The sequence below is a fragment of the Arabidopsis lyrata genome (genome assembly GCF_000004255.2).
Source record: "Arabidopsis lyrata subsp. lyrata unplaced genomic scaffold ARALYscaffold_3, whole genome shotgun sequence".
NCBI classification, from domain to species: Eukaryota; Viridiplantae; Streptophyta; class Magnoliopsida; order Brassicales; family Brassicaceae; genus Arabidopsis; species Arabidopsis lyrata.
The window spans coordinates 14,397,824-14,412,815 of record NW_003302553.1 but is presented as its reverse complement, the minus strand read 5'-3'; the positions used below and the strand labels follow the sequence as shown (position 1 = coordinate 14,412,815).

The 14,992-nt window shown below is 31.1% G+C and overlaps 2 protein-coding genes and 2 long non-coding RNA genes across 7 annotated transcripts; 2 read left to right on the top strand and 2 right to left on the bottom strand.

The window, feature by feature from the left end:
• Positions 1-218: 218 nt before the first annotated feature.
• LOC9321871 (histone H3-like 3) lies at positions 219-1,619 on the bottom strand. The gene is made up of 4 exons (XM_021030342.1): positions 872-1,619; positions 760-836; positions 597-687; positions 219-506 (listed from the first exon to the last, which is right to left on the bottom strand). The coding sequence occupies exons 1-4, from the start codon at positions 941-943 to the stop codon at positions 336-338; spliced, it is 411 nt and encodes a 136-aa protein (XP_020886001.1). The 5' UTR covers positions 944-1,619; the 3' UTR covers positions 219-335.
• A 2,912-nt stretch (positions 1,620-4,531) lies between these two features.
• On the bottom strand, positions 4,532-4,904 carry LOC110229657. The gene is made up of 2 exons (XR_002333031.1): positions 4,828-4,904; positions 4,532-4,731 (listed from the first exon to the last, which is right to left on the bottom strand). It is a non-coding gene; the product is annotated as an uncharacterized LOC110229657 (long non-coding RNA).
• Positions 4,905-8,810: 3,906 nt separating this feature from the next.
• On the top strand, positions 8,811-10,786 carry LOC9321870 (coiled-coil domain-containing protein SCD2). Of its 4 annotated transcripts, XM_021033380.1 has the most exons (6): positions 8,817-9,110; positions 9,616-9,676; positions 10,042-10,072; positions 10,178-10,217; positions 10,366-10,494; positions 10,585-10,786. In XM_021033380.1, exons 2-6 carry the CDS (start codon positions 9,631-9,633, stop codon positions 10,600-10,602), a joined length of 264 nt encoding a protein of 87 aa, XP_020889039.1. In that variant the 5' UTR covers positions 8,817-9,110; positions 9,616-9,630; the 3' UTR covers positions 10,603-10,786. The 4 variants fall into 4 exon arrangements, 2 of the variants coding, with proteins under 2 accessions (XP_020889038.1, XP_020889039.1); XR_002333547.1 differs by having other exon boundaries at positions 8,811-9,676; positions 9,773-10,072; XM_021033379.1 differs by lacking the exon at positions 9,616-9,676 and having other exon boundaries at positions 8,816-9,110.
• Positions 10,787-12,442: 1,656 nt separating this feature from the next.
• Positions 12,443-13,355, top strand: LOC110230430. Its single transcript, XR_002333536.1, has 3 exons — positions 12,443-12,901; positions 12,995-13,053; positions 13,163-13,355. It is a non-coding gene; the product is annotated as an uncharacterized LOC110230430 (long non-coding RNA).
• The last annotated feature ends 1,637 nt before the right edge of the window (positions 13,356-14,992 follow it).

Here is a 14,992-nt window from a genome sequence, read left to right as displayed (position 1 = left end):
TAACTATCAAAATACAATAAATGCTAAACAAAAACAAATAATATTAACAAAATAATTTCAACTTAAAATTTCAAATTTTAGTTATCAAAAAATCGACCCGCGGGTTTAATGCGGGATAATATATATATATATAAGTACATTAAAATCAAACAAAACAATAGATAATTTTCAAAAAAATTATAGTCCCGCGGTGTACCGCGTGTTAAAATCTAGTCCAATATAAAAAACAATAATAATGAATCATCCATAACCAATTCATCTCTCAAAGAGAGTTTAACATAATGTATTTTTTGTTAAAAGTAGATAAAGCAGAAACAATCCAAAACCCTAATAGACTAAGCACGCTCTCCACGAATCCTTCTTGCCAATTGAACATCTTTAGGCATTATCGTAACCCTCTTTGCATGAATGGCACACAGATTTGTATCTTCAAACAAACCCACCAAATATGCCTCCGCAGCTTCTTGAAGCGCTAACACTGCGTGGCTCTGGAATCTCAGATCCGTCTACATTACCAAAAACGAACCAATTATAATCAAAGATAAATATTCTTAATCAAAATCTAGGGTTTCGCTGATTGAAATACAAAACATTACCTTGAAATCTTGGGCGATTTCACGAACAAGACGCTGAAATGGAAGTTTACGGATTAACAACTCTGTGCTCTTCTGGTATTTACGAATCTCACTGATTCATCAAACAAGAATTCGTCAGAAAAAAAAAGATTGTACGTGATTATGAAGAAATCATGAAACTTACCGAAGAGCGACGGTTCCAGGACGGTAACGGTGAGGTTTCTTGACTCCACCGGTACTCGGCGCAGATTTCCTCGCCGCCTATGTTAGGATTACACAATCAATCAATTTAAAACCTTGGTAGCGAGCAGCTTCCTTGGAGCTTTTCCTCCGTGTGATTTTCTCGCGGTTTGCTTCGTACGAGCCATGGCTTCTTCAAGAACGATGAAGATTTGAATCAGAGAGAAAGAATCGCTAAAAGCTTTTGAATGTTGCTGTGTTTTAACTTAAGAGAAAAGTAAAACAGATTAGTGAATTTATAGTGAGGAGGTGAATCATTAGGTCGGTTAATTTTGGGAGATTAACGGGAGAGGAGTTGATAGACGTGCGATTAAAGGTATGTTCAACGGTCCAGATTTGATTGAGGATAAAAGATTAAGCATACGTGGCGATCTTTGTTTTCGATTCTTATTGGTCCATTTCTTGTATAGTTGTATTCATAGACATCTACGTGTATCTTCTTTTTTACGGAACATTCATTTAAAACGAACAGATCGGAGGAGCGTGCATGGTTGAGACAGTGACGAACCAATAGCGTTTTACAATTTCATCGGCGGAGCTGAGTTTAGAGGCTTTTTCGCCTTCGTATTTGGAGTCTCAGTACTCGAGTCTTATGGATCCTAGGTCACTTTCAACGATAAATTACGGTAGAATCTTGAGGCTGAGGTTTACTGTAACCGGAAGAGTTAAAAGTCTGGTTAAAGTGACGATGTTGTTTCCTTCGTTTACTATACATTCTTTCTCGATGCATCAAAGGCTTTTGGTTCTTGATCATGTCTTGTCTTTTAGGATTGGGTTTAGCAGGACTCAGGTTATTATATGGTTTTCGTGGTATATACCGAGTGAAGGTGTTTCATTGGGTACGTTTACAGTGAAAGTGATTCATTAACATTGATCATTTACTCACTATATGTATGATTTTTATTATACCTAGAAAATTGGGTGATTTTTTTTATACATTGTTGAAGACCTTTTGATATATTTATTTCGTGGAAATGTATGTTATTATTCAATTTGAAAAAGGTATCAGATACTTTGATATTTCTGTTAGAGCATCTTTTTGAAGTTGAATTCCTTGATTGAATCTGCCACAAAGAAAAGCTTTAATCAGTGAGAAGAAGATAAAAAAAAAAGAAGAGAAAAGCACAACGAAGAAGAAGTGTGTCGTGAAGAGAGTCAACGACAAAAGGAGAAGAAGCAAAGTCAACAAGTAGAAGGTAATTGGGCTTTGTGTGGTTTGGTCCTAGAAGACTAATTGGCTGTGTTTTTGGTTAAGGCCCAAACAAAAGGAAGTGTGCTTTTGTTAGTCTAAGTTTAGCTAAGGGCTAAGTGGTTGTTAGAGTTGTTTGTAAGGTAGTTAACCTTGTGGTTTTAGTCTAGTACCTAGGAATAACCATGTCTAAGTGGGAGTAGTTAACGCTAGAATGTTTAGTGTGTGAATGTGTATCAAGTGGTAAAAGACCACTATATGTATGTGTGTGTGAATTTGCAACAATCAATCCTTGGATCTGATAATAAAAATGTAGACAATTAAAAGAGTTCTTTCTTCTCTCTTAGTTACAAAACGTTTTGTGTTCAATCTAAGAACTAAAACAAGAACAAGAGAATAAAGAGAGATTGATGTTCTCTTTGTCTTTGTTAAAACAGAGAAACAAAAGAGAGAGAAACTGAGAGTTAAGGTCGAGAAAGAGAACACCTCACCAAAAGTTCAACACATCTCCATCAGTGGGATACCCATAAGGTATCTTACGAGTATACTATTAATAAATCTATTTTAATTTAAGTTGAGAATCTTATTATCAAATACAATTTCTATTGGCGAAATCAATATATTATAATATTTTTCTTGTTTTTAGCAAAGAAATAGAGATCAATCTTAATATTTTTGATATTATTACCATCTAGAGGGTGATTGGCAAATGACAGTTTATTTTTGATTCTCAGTTTATTCAACTTAAGGCAAATTTTGGTTATTAAAAATAAATGAATGAATAACACATATTAAGTTTAGTTATTGAAAATATTTATCTATTAATTTATTTATGAATTTTGTATTTTTTTATAAAAATTTCCATTAATAATTCAATTCTAACATAATTTATATTTATTATTAATATATAATAATAAAATAACAATCACATCTTATACAGTTTGACAGCTTTGTGTTACCAATCAGATTTTAACAGTCAAAGGGTCTGATTGGTAACCAAAAGCTGTACAAATTTTTTAGATGTTAGCTGGAGCTGTAAGCTTTATCGGAATAGTGCAAAACTGTAGGAAAGAGTTGTACAAAAAAAACTGTACAAAAAAAGCTGAGAGTAAAATTGTTAGTAATGTTTTTGATAAAACTTTTGTGTTCGGTAACTGTCAAAGTTGTAAACCATGTACCATTTTAATAATGGGTTACCATTCAAAGCCAAAGTTTCTACATCTAAAATTTTTACAGTCAAATTCTCTTTAATAATTTTTTTAAAGTTAAAGTTTCTACTACTAAAAGTAATTATCGCTACCGGTCGGTCTCTAAATGTACAGAAGGTAGAACGGTTGGACTTTTAGGAAGTTATCATCTGAAATAGAGATAAGGTACCCCTAATTAGTGGGATACCCATAAGGTATCTTACGAGTATACTATTAATAAATCTATTTTAATTTAAGTTGAGAATCTTATTATCAAATACAATTTCTATTGGCGAAATCAATATATTATAATATTTTTCTTGTTTTTAGCAAAGAAATAGAGATCAATTTTAATATTTTTGATATTATTACCATCTAGAGGGTGATTGGCACATGACAGTTTATTTTTGATTCTCAGTTTATTCAACTTCTTAAGGCAAATTTTGGTTATTAAAAATAAATGAATGAATAACACATATTAAGTTTAGTTATTGAAAATATTTATCTATTCATTTATTTATGAATTTTGTACTAGATTTTAACCCGCGGTACACCGCGGGTCGACTTTTTAACTAAAAAGTTTTAAATTTTAAGTTGTAATTATTTTGTTAATATTATTTGTTTTGTTTAGTGTTTAAGATTATATATTGAATTTTGATTATTATTTCTAGGATTTTAACCCGTGGTATATCTTCCGGTATTATTATCGATCTAAACCAGTCCCACCATATAACCCCGTCCCGTGAAATTAAACATCATTTTTTTTAATAACACATTTGTTTAGAAAACATATAATTCGAGTCAATTTAAAAGTTTGCTTTTAAGTGGTTCCATAGTATAAATATTTATAATTTTTATAGTGTTCAAATATTATTAATATTATAAACTTTTTATGGAATTAAATATTATAGATACTTTAAATATTATTAATTTATACTTCTTATAAGGTTAAAATATTTATAATATTTGAAACCTTATAAATAATAATAATCTAAAGCAACATATTATTCTTTAGACATAAATAATCTTTATATATTTGGTAATAATTTTTTGGGGGTTAATCTAATTTATAAATAAACATTATTTATTGCCAAAATGAGTTTGGTTTAAAATAAGTAATATAGCCAAATGAGTTTGTCAAATAACGAATAGTAACCATAATTTAACTAATCTACATTAAAATAAATATATTTAGAAAATGATTTACTCAAAAAATTGATAAATATAGATTAATCTATAAAGGTTATTTTATCACATGATTTTTTCATTTGATGGTAAACCACTAAATATTTTTTAGTAAACAAACCAAAGAAAATTTTCAAATCAATACTAAGAGCATCTCCAAATCAATATTAAGAAGCTACAACGGATTATGGTTAACCCTGCAAATATTTTCACACTCAAACATGAACCAATATACCAAAACAATAAAAATCAGAATCATTTCCTCATTTGTCCAAACACAAAAACATGTAGATTAAGGTAACGTAGAAGGACCAGTTTCCGAATACACTGGGAAGCTCCTCAATTCAACGTGAGGCTATCAAACATAAAGCCATAGAAAGATGAAAGTGAGTGATTTATCAAAAAAAAAAAGAGATGTAAGTGATTCAAATCAAAGAAGAATAGGAAGAACCTTAGTCCAAGACATGTAGAAAATGAAGCAAATGATTTGCAGAGCTGAGGGACGGCGAGAGTGGAACCATGCACATTGCTTTGATGACTAAATAACCTCACTTATATATAGAGAATAAGTAGTCCATTGATTTAGGTCTTGTTATGATACAATATTAACAAAAAAAAAAGATTTGATGAGTAATTGTTATCTTTAAGTTATATATTTACGTAATTATTTTCCTAAAAAGTCTACAACAGTTATTAGGTTCTGTAATTGTTTTAGGAAATTATTTATTTTGCAATACATTTGTCGTTAGAAAGTTTTTAAAATAAAAGGAAATTATTGTTTTTATTTATTATTGCAATTAATGATGGATCTTTAATTATGAGAAATCATACCAAATATATTTGAAGATTACAGTAAATCACGGAATAGTTATTATCGAGATTTTTAAAGTAATTAGTTGGAGGAGATTTGAGGAACGATCTTTAGAATAATATCTTTAATTAATTTTTTTAAATCTTAAGAATTAACTCCAATGGCATTGTTTGTAAATACATTCCAACTCCATGATTTATTTGCTAAAAGTCATCCAAAAATGTATATATAGATTGTTAATTTTAGGATTTCATCCGTGATATACCGTTATTTATTAATATCGACCCAAACCCGTCATCCCATATAAACCCGTCTATATTATCTCGTTAGCTAAATTATTAATATTATAAAATCCAAGAAAATAAATTATTATTGTTATAAAATCTAATAATTTTAGGATCTCACCCGTAGTATACCGTTATTTGAACGATTTTAAATTTATACTACTAATATATATTTTAAATTTATCAAATAAAGTATATGATTTCAAGTTTTTTCTGTTTTTTTTTATTTAAATAAAACAACGGCTTAAATGATGATAGATATAGTTCTTTTCCTGTATGTGTATTTGATTTTTCTATGTGAATATTTTGATTATTATAAAATAGTATTTTTATTGCTATGCAAAATGTTAATATAAATATTTGCTATAAATTTTTTTGAAGATATATAGAAAGATTGTGTAAATATTTTTAGAAACAAATTAGGCAAGATATTGTTTGGTTAATATCTTTTATTTAAATTTTGTAAAATTAATAATAAATGCCAATGACATTCTTTGTAAATACTGTCCAACCCTAGGATTTATTTGCTAAAAGTCATCCAAAAATGTATATATAGATTTTTTATAAAAATTTCCATTAATAATTCAATTCTAACATAATTTATATTTATTATTAATATATAATAATAAAATAACAATCACATCTTATACAGCTTGATAGCTTTGTGTTACCAATCAGATTTTAACAGTCAAAGGGTCTGATTGGTAACCAAAAGCTGTACAAATTTTTTAGATGTTAGTTGGAGTTGTAAGCTTTATCGGAATAGTGCAAAACTGTAGGAAAGAGTTGTACAAAAAAAACTGCACAAAAAAAGCTGAGAGTAAAACTGTTAGTAATGTTTTTGATAAAACTTTTGTGTTCGGTAACTGTCAAAGTTGTAAACCATGTACCATTTTAATAATGGGTTACCATTCAAAGCCAAAGTTTCTACATCTAAAATTTTTACAGTCAAATTCTCTTTAATAATTTTTTTAAAGTTAAAGTCTCTACTACTAAAAGTAATTATCGCTACCGGTCGGTCTCTAAATGTACAGAAGGTAGAACGGTTGGACTTTTAGGAAGTTATCATCTGAAATAGAGATAAGGTACCCCTAATTAGGCACGTAGAGAATTATCTGTCGTGGAAAACGTTAGTCTTTTAGGTGGTTCTCATACATATTAGTTAACTAGTATTAAGCCCGTACTACGTACGGGCAAAACTTTAATCAAACTTACAGATAAACCAACTAATTTTTTTCTTTACCACTTCAATCTTAAAAGATAAATCTCTGTCACATGTTGTTATATTAACAAAATGAAAATCAATTTTAATGTATACCTTAAAATGTGGGTTTGTTCTTGAGAGAGCGTGAAGAGTTTAGGAGTGCAGATAATTGGTGGTGTTTTGGTCAGTATAGTTCATCGTCGTGGCCATGGTGTTGTGTTCTTGAGTTTGAAGCATGGCACCACCAATTAAATACAAAGTTTATGAATTCACTGTAGTTAAGCTCTTACTGAGGCTATGTTTTGAGTTGTTAAATGCATCTTGATCTGCTATAAAAATTTTGGCATTTCTTGTAATCCTGAAACAAAACATCAATGAAAATATAAACGGATGAGTTATTATAAATCATTTTTTCCAAGCAAACATCACTTGTAGAAAGAGTTTTCTCTGCAAAACAAAGTATACACGTAGACAAAAGTTGTGTGTTTTAAACAAAGTCTAAAATGCAGACAAAAGTTACGCTCTTATTAATGTTTTTCAACCTTCATATTACTACATGTACCACCACAATTAAAACTTGCAATTTATTTGAACACAACAAAAAAAACGTCGAGAATGGATATATCTGTTGTTTGTTACTTTGCTAAGTTTTAAACTCTTAACATCTTAGCATCATACTAATAGACAGGATGGTAACAGCAATAGATCTTTATAGAGTTGAACAAACCAACTATTGGTTTGACAATAAAAGAAAATAGAATTGGATGAAACTGTATAGATCATAAATCAAAAGGAGGCTCTGCTATCTAAGGTTAGAGCAGAGTAATTCACTTCGGGTCATAAATAAGCTTCACATTATTTGGTACTAATTGATATTCAAGTACCTGTAGATAAGAACATCTGTTTGGGGTGATAGATTTCTGTCTGAAAGTTGTCGGAACGAATTTCGATTCAAAAAACGACGGCGTAATCAGGAACATCTTGAACATAAACCTGCAAATCCAAAAGTAAAATCAATCATTTAAGACGGGAACAAACTGAGAAATAGAGAATTTGATGATTATAAAAACGGCGATTAACAAAATAAGCCAGATTCGAGAAATGTGAAAACAAATTGTAAATTGCAAAGACGAAGATACATGTGATTGATGATAACCCTCAAATTTAAACATGGAACGACAAATTCAATTTTTTTTTATCTGATAGAAAAAGAAAGAGATGTGGAGGCTTTTTTTTTGTAGAAAATCATGTTGTTGCTCTTATTATTGAAGAAGAGAGGCGAAGTGGAGCATTTTGAGATCATGGGAACGAAGCAGTTGAAAAAACGATTGATCATCATTTTTCTAATATTTTTTTTTCTTTTGCTTTTTGAATAATTAGGTTTACGTTTAGAAAAAAAAAAGTGAAAGACTAAAATTTGAGACTTAAGACACATGTCAGAAAGAGAAGGTTGCAGTTTTTTATGAATTGATTTGTGACTTATTATATAAAGATGTTCATTTTATATTTTAAAATTTTGTATTTTATGTTTTAATAAAAATATAGATTAAAGATAACGTTTTTGGTTTGTAACATTATAATAAAAAATGACAGCCATCATAGTCACATGCATTTAAAAATCACTACAGGAAAAGCGGGTATTAATAGCAGATCAAGATAGCGGTTTAGATGGTTATGCTATAGTTGATTATTGGCTCTTTCTTTCATAGCGTTTGTGAAATGTAAAACGCTATAATATATTGGGCGGCAAAAATTATGTGGTTCGCGCTTAAGAATTTGGCTATCCATTTCATTGTAATAGCATGTACAAAATTTAAATGCTATGGTATCTTAACCGTGAAAAAAAAAAATTTGAATCCCGCCTAACTAAAAAATTGGGATATATCAAAATGTTGTGGTCAAAAATTAGGGTTCCCGTCTGTTTCTTTTTCACATTCATCAACTCTGCAGTGCCGGCCCGGTAAATTTGGGTGCCCTAATCAAAATTAAAGTCTATAAAAAAAATTCTTTTAAATTAGATTTTTACTATTAAAAAATTGTTATAGTTGTCTCTAAAAGTCCACAATATTTTTAAAAGGCCCTACAAAAATTATTGTATATAAGAAAACTTAACAAATTTTTAAGTAAAAAAGCCCTCAAATTTTGAGACCCTAATCGGTGGCTTCGGTGGCTTGACCTCTGCGCCGGCCCTGCAACTCTGTCTCTTTATTTTTTTTTCTTTCCGGCAACTCTCGATCCTTCATCCATGTCTCGATCTCTCACTCGCTCAAACTCGTTCCTCCATCTCTGTCTCGATCTCTCAATCACTGTCCCGTTCCTCTTGCTTTCAGTCTCGTTCTCCATCGGTCTCCATTTCCTTCCCTCTCAATTTCAGTCTTATTTTAATCGTTATCCATCACAGTCTTGTTCCCTATTAATTTCCCTCATCTACATCGGTAAGTCGAATCGGTATGGTTTAATTGATATGTATTTGACTGTTCTTGTAGCTGAATTTCGCACTTAGAAGAACTAAGATATGTGTGATTTCGATTTTAAGTTTGGTCAATAATCAATTTGGAATTTTGATTTTAAGCGTTTGTCGATAGTCTTCAAATCTTCATGATTATTGTTGATGCCGCTTGTTTTTTCTTACTCTTTGTATGTTTACTTAATTTCTCGTTTGTGTTGATGTGAGTCGACTGTCTTTGTTATTTGAGTGTTTGATCCTTTGAACTCTTTATTACAAATTGTATACTCGGTGGTAGGGCTGTGGTTGTATTGTTGTGATATATATGGACAAGGCATTGGTTTGAGAGAGCTAGTGTCTTTAAACGTATCTCTAATCTTATGTCCAAATTTAAGTCTAAGTAATATCACCTATCTTACTTCATTTATAATCATGAGGTTCCTCTTGCAATCTCCAAGGATATTTCTAACCTCTTATACCACATTGAAATTTTGGTTGAGGATGCTGTTATGCTTGCATTCGTAAAGAAGAGAACACCTAGTATAATTTGTCAAGGTATGTATATTATGACCCTGTTCTTGTGCAAGTCGCTGCGACCGCGACTGCAACAGAGGAAATAGTCTTTGGCGGAGTTAAATATAGCTAAAACAGTTGCTAAAAGTGGACGATGGTGTCGTCCGTGACATCTTTCATAGTCGCTGCAAATTTCAGCGACACTTTTCATGTGTTAAGCGATCACTGTAACCGTCACAGCTACACAATTTGACTCCGTCCCCAACGTCATTAAACTCGTTTTGGTCTTTTAGAGTCGCAGTCACATAAGAACAGGGCCTATATCATCAATTTGTATACAATGACATATATAATCTGTTTTTACTAGTCATAGAGATTGATAGTCTTTTTTCTCTTTTTCCAAAAAGCATGGAGAGCTCAGATTTGTAGAGACATACGGTAAGAGAAGAGAGTCCATGATCATTCATATATGCACATAATATCATATCTGCATGATCAAGCTTGATGAAATTCTTACTATGCTATCACATTTCTTAAATTCAGAGCTAAAGAAGGAGAACAAGAAGATGTTGCCTTAAAGCAGGTTGTTTCTTTATGCCTATAATTCGTAACTATAAAGGTTATACTGTGACATTTATAAGAGATAGTAAACGATTTGATATAATGTGGTTTGTAAGTAAATTGATCGCGTTGTATCTAGATGAACTGATGTTATTTGGTTCTTTATGCAGGCATGGCTTATGTATTTCTCGGGTAGAGCCAAGTTGTATGGTGTGGAAGAAGATATTGCAGAGGAATGTCTGCAGTTTTGGATCAGCCTTAGTGAGGGAAAAATTCAACTTCTCATGACGTTGTTGACGGTAATAAACTTGATCAATTGAATTTTCCCTTTCTGTCTCCTATATCTGATTCTAAGATCACATTAAGGCTAAAACTTGTTCTCTTTCTAGTGGAACGAGGTTGGTTAGAGCTAAGGAAACTAAGAGTAGAGCAACAATTTTGGGAAGCTTGTCGCGAAGAAACCGTTCAACTTATTCCATTATCTTCTCCTACCTCAACTCTCTCTAATCTTTTTTTTTTTTTTCACTAAACATTGAAACTTTTATTGAACTGAAAATGGAAATTACACAAAGCCGGCAAGGTTCAAATCGACACCTTCCGGATACAAAGCCGACAAGGGCCGAAGCCCCTCCGGACGCAAAGCTGACAAGGGCCGAAGCCCCTCCGGACACAAAGCCGACAAAGGCCAAAGCCTCTCCGGACGCAAAGCCGGCAAGTTTATGGAAAACTTCCGGAAAAAAAGCCTGATTAACAGAGAACAACCTTCCGAATAATCAGGATACAAGACCAATTCTAACAAAACTACAAATATTATCACGTTGCTTCTTACTTCTTCAATTTACCAGTTAAATTCTGAGATCGGAAGCTGGTTCTGACATCTTCAAAACTAAACTTCTGGTCATATAGTCCTCTCTTAATTATTTGGAGACTTCGAAAGTGAGAGATCTTGGGCTACCTAAGATCGGCAAGACGGAACCTCAATAGAAGACATTAAAACCATCAAAAGCTGTTTGGGCCGGTGATGTCGATATTCAATCGACTGGATCCGGTTTGAAGGAGCCAAGAAACATCAGATCTCACCCAGATCTGAAGGTTGATTCGAGTGGAGGAAGCTTAAAAGAAGCCGCCCTAACCATAGCACCAACCACAAAAACGATTATGGATGGCCATGGGTTGATTGGTTGAAGGCCAGGAGAACCACCGGTGAACATCCAAATAAGAAACAAGTAATAAATCCATAGTCTAACATGAATCAAAAGTAGGATTAGATCCGAATTGATCTGGAAAAAAAGGACCAACTCTCTCTAATCACAACCTGAACTCCAAATTTATTGATTTCAATAGTATTCTATTTTGTATAACCGAAAAAACAAAACATCATAAGTATTATTAATCCCCGAGAAAAAGAGAGCTAAAAGTCTACCCATTTATGAAAATAACATGCATATACGATGTAATAGTGACTTGGCCAAACTACAAACTCTTGTTCGTCTGAGTCAGAGACTGTTTTGGATTTCGAACCCATTCACTAATAATTATTCGGATCATGGTTTTAATTCCACAAGAAATTTATCATGGTTTTAATTCAACAAGAAATTTTCAATGACGGTGCTAATACATAAGTACATAAGTTAACACATATTTTAAACTACAAATAAGGAAGACAACATTAAAAAAATATATATACAAGTAACAATCGAATAAACAATAAACTAATGTACCATATAATCAAAAAATAAAATTATATAAATGTCTCATAGGTTCATAATTTGTAAATAAAATTTTAGAGAAAAGTTTTTAATGTTTTTGTGCATTTTATTTCTGTTAATTAAAAAATAGTGAAATATGTTTCTTGAACCCTAAACCCTATACCCTAAACTTTAGGGTATAGGGTATAGGGTTTAGAGATCAATCTTCAAACATATTTGATTATTTATAAATTAACAAAATAAAATGCAATTAAAAAATCATTGTATAATAATAATAAGATACAATAGAAATAAATATAATATTACACATATAATTAGTTATAAAAATAGGTTTGTTGTAAGTATTCTTTCATCAATAGTTTATATTATGCTTTATGGTTTTAATTTTAAATCGTTTTAACTCCAAAATTAAATCTTTCTTAGAAAAAATATTATGATCATAATATCATTATTAAAACACATTTTCCATTTCATAATTTCATTTTAAAACATTTTAAATTAAGAAAAAGTGGTTAAAATTGCATAAGAAAAAAAGATATAAGACGAAAACCAATGGGAAGAGATCACTCGGATAGCTGACGTGGCGTATTCTCTCACCACAGGATCAAATTATTTGGTTTTCATCTCACCCTTCTTCCCTTAATTACGAGTTTCCGTAATTATTATGTTCTTTCTTTTAATCTCTCTGTCATTTCCTTAACCTCTCCATATTCCCTTAATTACTTCTGTCCCTTACCTTTCCCGATGACAAAAGAACCGGCTCAACTCCAATCTTCCTCTCTCTCACGATGAAGAAAGCAAACGGTGGGAAACCGAATTAACTCACCTTTCTCTCAGATTATGTCAAAGCTTTTAAGGGATTCTATTAAGCTTTTTTTTTGAAAACTCTATAACACTCTTGATTTCTGTATTTTTTAAGTAGTAGTGATTTGTTACTGAAGATATAGGAAATCTACAACGAGAGAGATGGAGACGCTGGCTCTTTTCTTCCATCACGGTAATTTCTTTGCATTTTAAATTTTGTGTTCACAACCTCTCTTTGAAATTTATTTATCTGGAATTGATTTTATGTTTTATTCAATCTATTCAGCATGTGGAGATCTATAGCGACCGAACGAGATAAAGATACACATTGCTGTTCGTGTATGGGTATTGACTCGAACCAAAAAAAAGTTTCATTTTTTGTTCCATGATGGAACACGTTGTCCATTAGTCCTGGATGTTGATGTTCTTATTTGTGTTTGGTTGATTTTTGTAGCTACTTTGGTAAACGAGGAAGCTTGATTATTGAAGAAGAAGAAGAAGTTCGAGAGTTGCATTGTGTTTTTATTTTTTGTTTTTTGTTCGACATGGGCTCATAGGCCTATTGGGTATATAAGAAGAGAAGTTTCGGTAGTAGAATTGTTTTGTATTCTGATTTTTTTTTTAATTACAAATATATAATTAACATAGTTATTTGTTTCCTAAAAAGATAATGAAAATGATTCAAATATTTTAATATAAATAAATTGGATAAAAACACTAATCTGGTAAATCACAGATTTTAAAATTAATTTTTTGTACCATACATGAATCAATGGCATATTTTCACCGTTATTGTAGAAAATATAATTGCTATAGATAATACAAGAATTATAACATATATACAGACTGCTATAAAAAAGTTACAAAACATGCTATTGATAAAATAGTTATAGCAAAATATATTTGCTATTGTATTAATAACAATTGCATAGATAAAAGCGCTATTATTTACTCATAAACGATAGCAAAGCGGAAAAACGCTATCTAAAGTGATAGACCTATTATCGCGGGCGATGACATAGCGTTTTCTATAACGCTATTGTATCTTTACATAGCGTTTTTCTGTTGCTATTAATGCTCGATTTTCCTGTAGTGAATTACAGCCATTAAAGTGGTAGCCAGTCGGCTCGGTATAGTTTCATTTGTGAGACTCATTTGTGTTAGAGAGTGCTTTGAAAATTTCTACTGTATATGGTTAGGCCGAAGAAAATAACATAGTTTCTTGGGATTTTTTACTCTATTCAGTTTTATACTATTAGAATAAGTGTTTTAGTTTTAATTTGGTAACCGAAAGACTAATAACTTAAAGATAACTACTATGAACCATGATGGAGAAGTTAGATATATGAACCACGAGGTTTATGACTAAAAAAATTGATGAGTTTGAATTCCAAAGTGGATGATACACATGAAACTCTCAAGCAATTGGTGTTGGCTTCTAATAAAAGGAGCTCTGTAGCATCCAAAACCAAAAGTACTGATACGAAGCAGCACCTTTCAGTTGAATCTCATCACGATACAAACTTATATATGTGCTTTTAAGAAGGTAGAAATGCCAAACTTCGATGATATATGAATTTCGGGTATCCACTGTTGTTGAGAAACAACTGACTGTACCATCTCAGCAATATGTAATCTCGTGTGGTATGAGATGCAAAATATTAATTTTGTGATTGGTGATTTATTAGCAAAATGGTAAGTCTAGAGTTTTAAAAGTTAGTCTTTAAAATTTTAATATTTTTGCATCTACTAAGAAAATATTTATGGGTCCGTTATTGCCACTCCAATGATTAAATTTGTTATCCTTTTTTTTTTTTGTTGTTAAAGATTAAATTTGTTATCTTCTTTAATAATTTTCAAAGTTTCTTATTATTGAAGTCCATGAAAAGTCAAATTAACAACTAACGCATCTTTGAACTTTTATGTTAATGACCTTTTCGACCCAAACAAGCATTAACTTTTATGTGAACCACTTAAACAAAATATTAGGGTTTTAATTGAAGTCATATTGGCATCTACATTAATAAGAAAATGTTATTAAGAAGTACATACACATTACACTCATATATAATATCTTGAGTGTAAACAGAAAATATAAAACGTTTTAAAACATTACATTTATGGATAATTATTTTGTGGCTGAAAACATTGAGGGATTTATATTATACTATGAAAGTAATCTAATTATATAGAAATGGGTAAGAGAGAATCAAAAACGAAAAAAGGAAAAGGGGATTTTGACTTGCACACAATTGTCCTCCGCCTTCACAAGTAATCTATCTCC

Coding starts and splice junctions, on each gene's coding strand:
- LOC9321870 (XM_021033379.1), top strand. CDS start 8,921: ATGTCTCGATCTCTCACTCGCTCAAACTCGTTCCTCCATCTCTGTCTC. Junction 9,111..10,041: donor AATTTCCCTCATCTACATCG/GTAAGTCGAATC, acceptor TTTTCCAAAAAG/CATGGAGAGCTCAGATTTGT. Junction 10,073..10,177: donor CAGATTTGTAGAGACATACG/GTAAGAGAAGAG, acceptor TCTTAAATTCAG/AGCTAAAGAAGGAGAACAAG.
- LOC9321871 (XM_021030342.1), bottom strand. CDS start 943: ATGGCTCGTACGAAGCAAACCGCGAGAAAATCACACGGAGGAAAAGCT. Junction 837..871: donor GGAAGCTGCTCGCTACCAAG/GTTTTAAATTGA, acceptor ATCCTAACATAG/GCGGCGAGGAAATCTGCGCC. Junction 688..759: donor CCTGGAACCGTCGCTCTTCG/GTAAGTTTCATG, acceptor TTGATGAATCAG/TGAGATTCGTAAATACCAGA.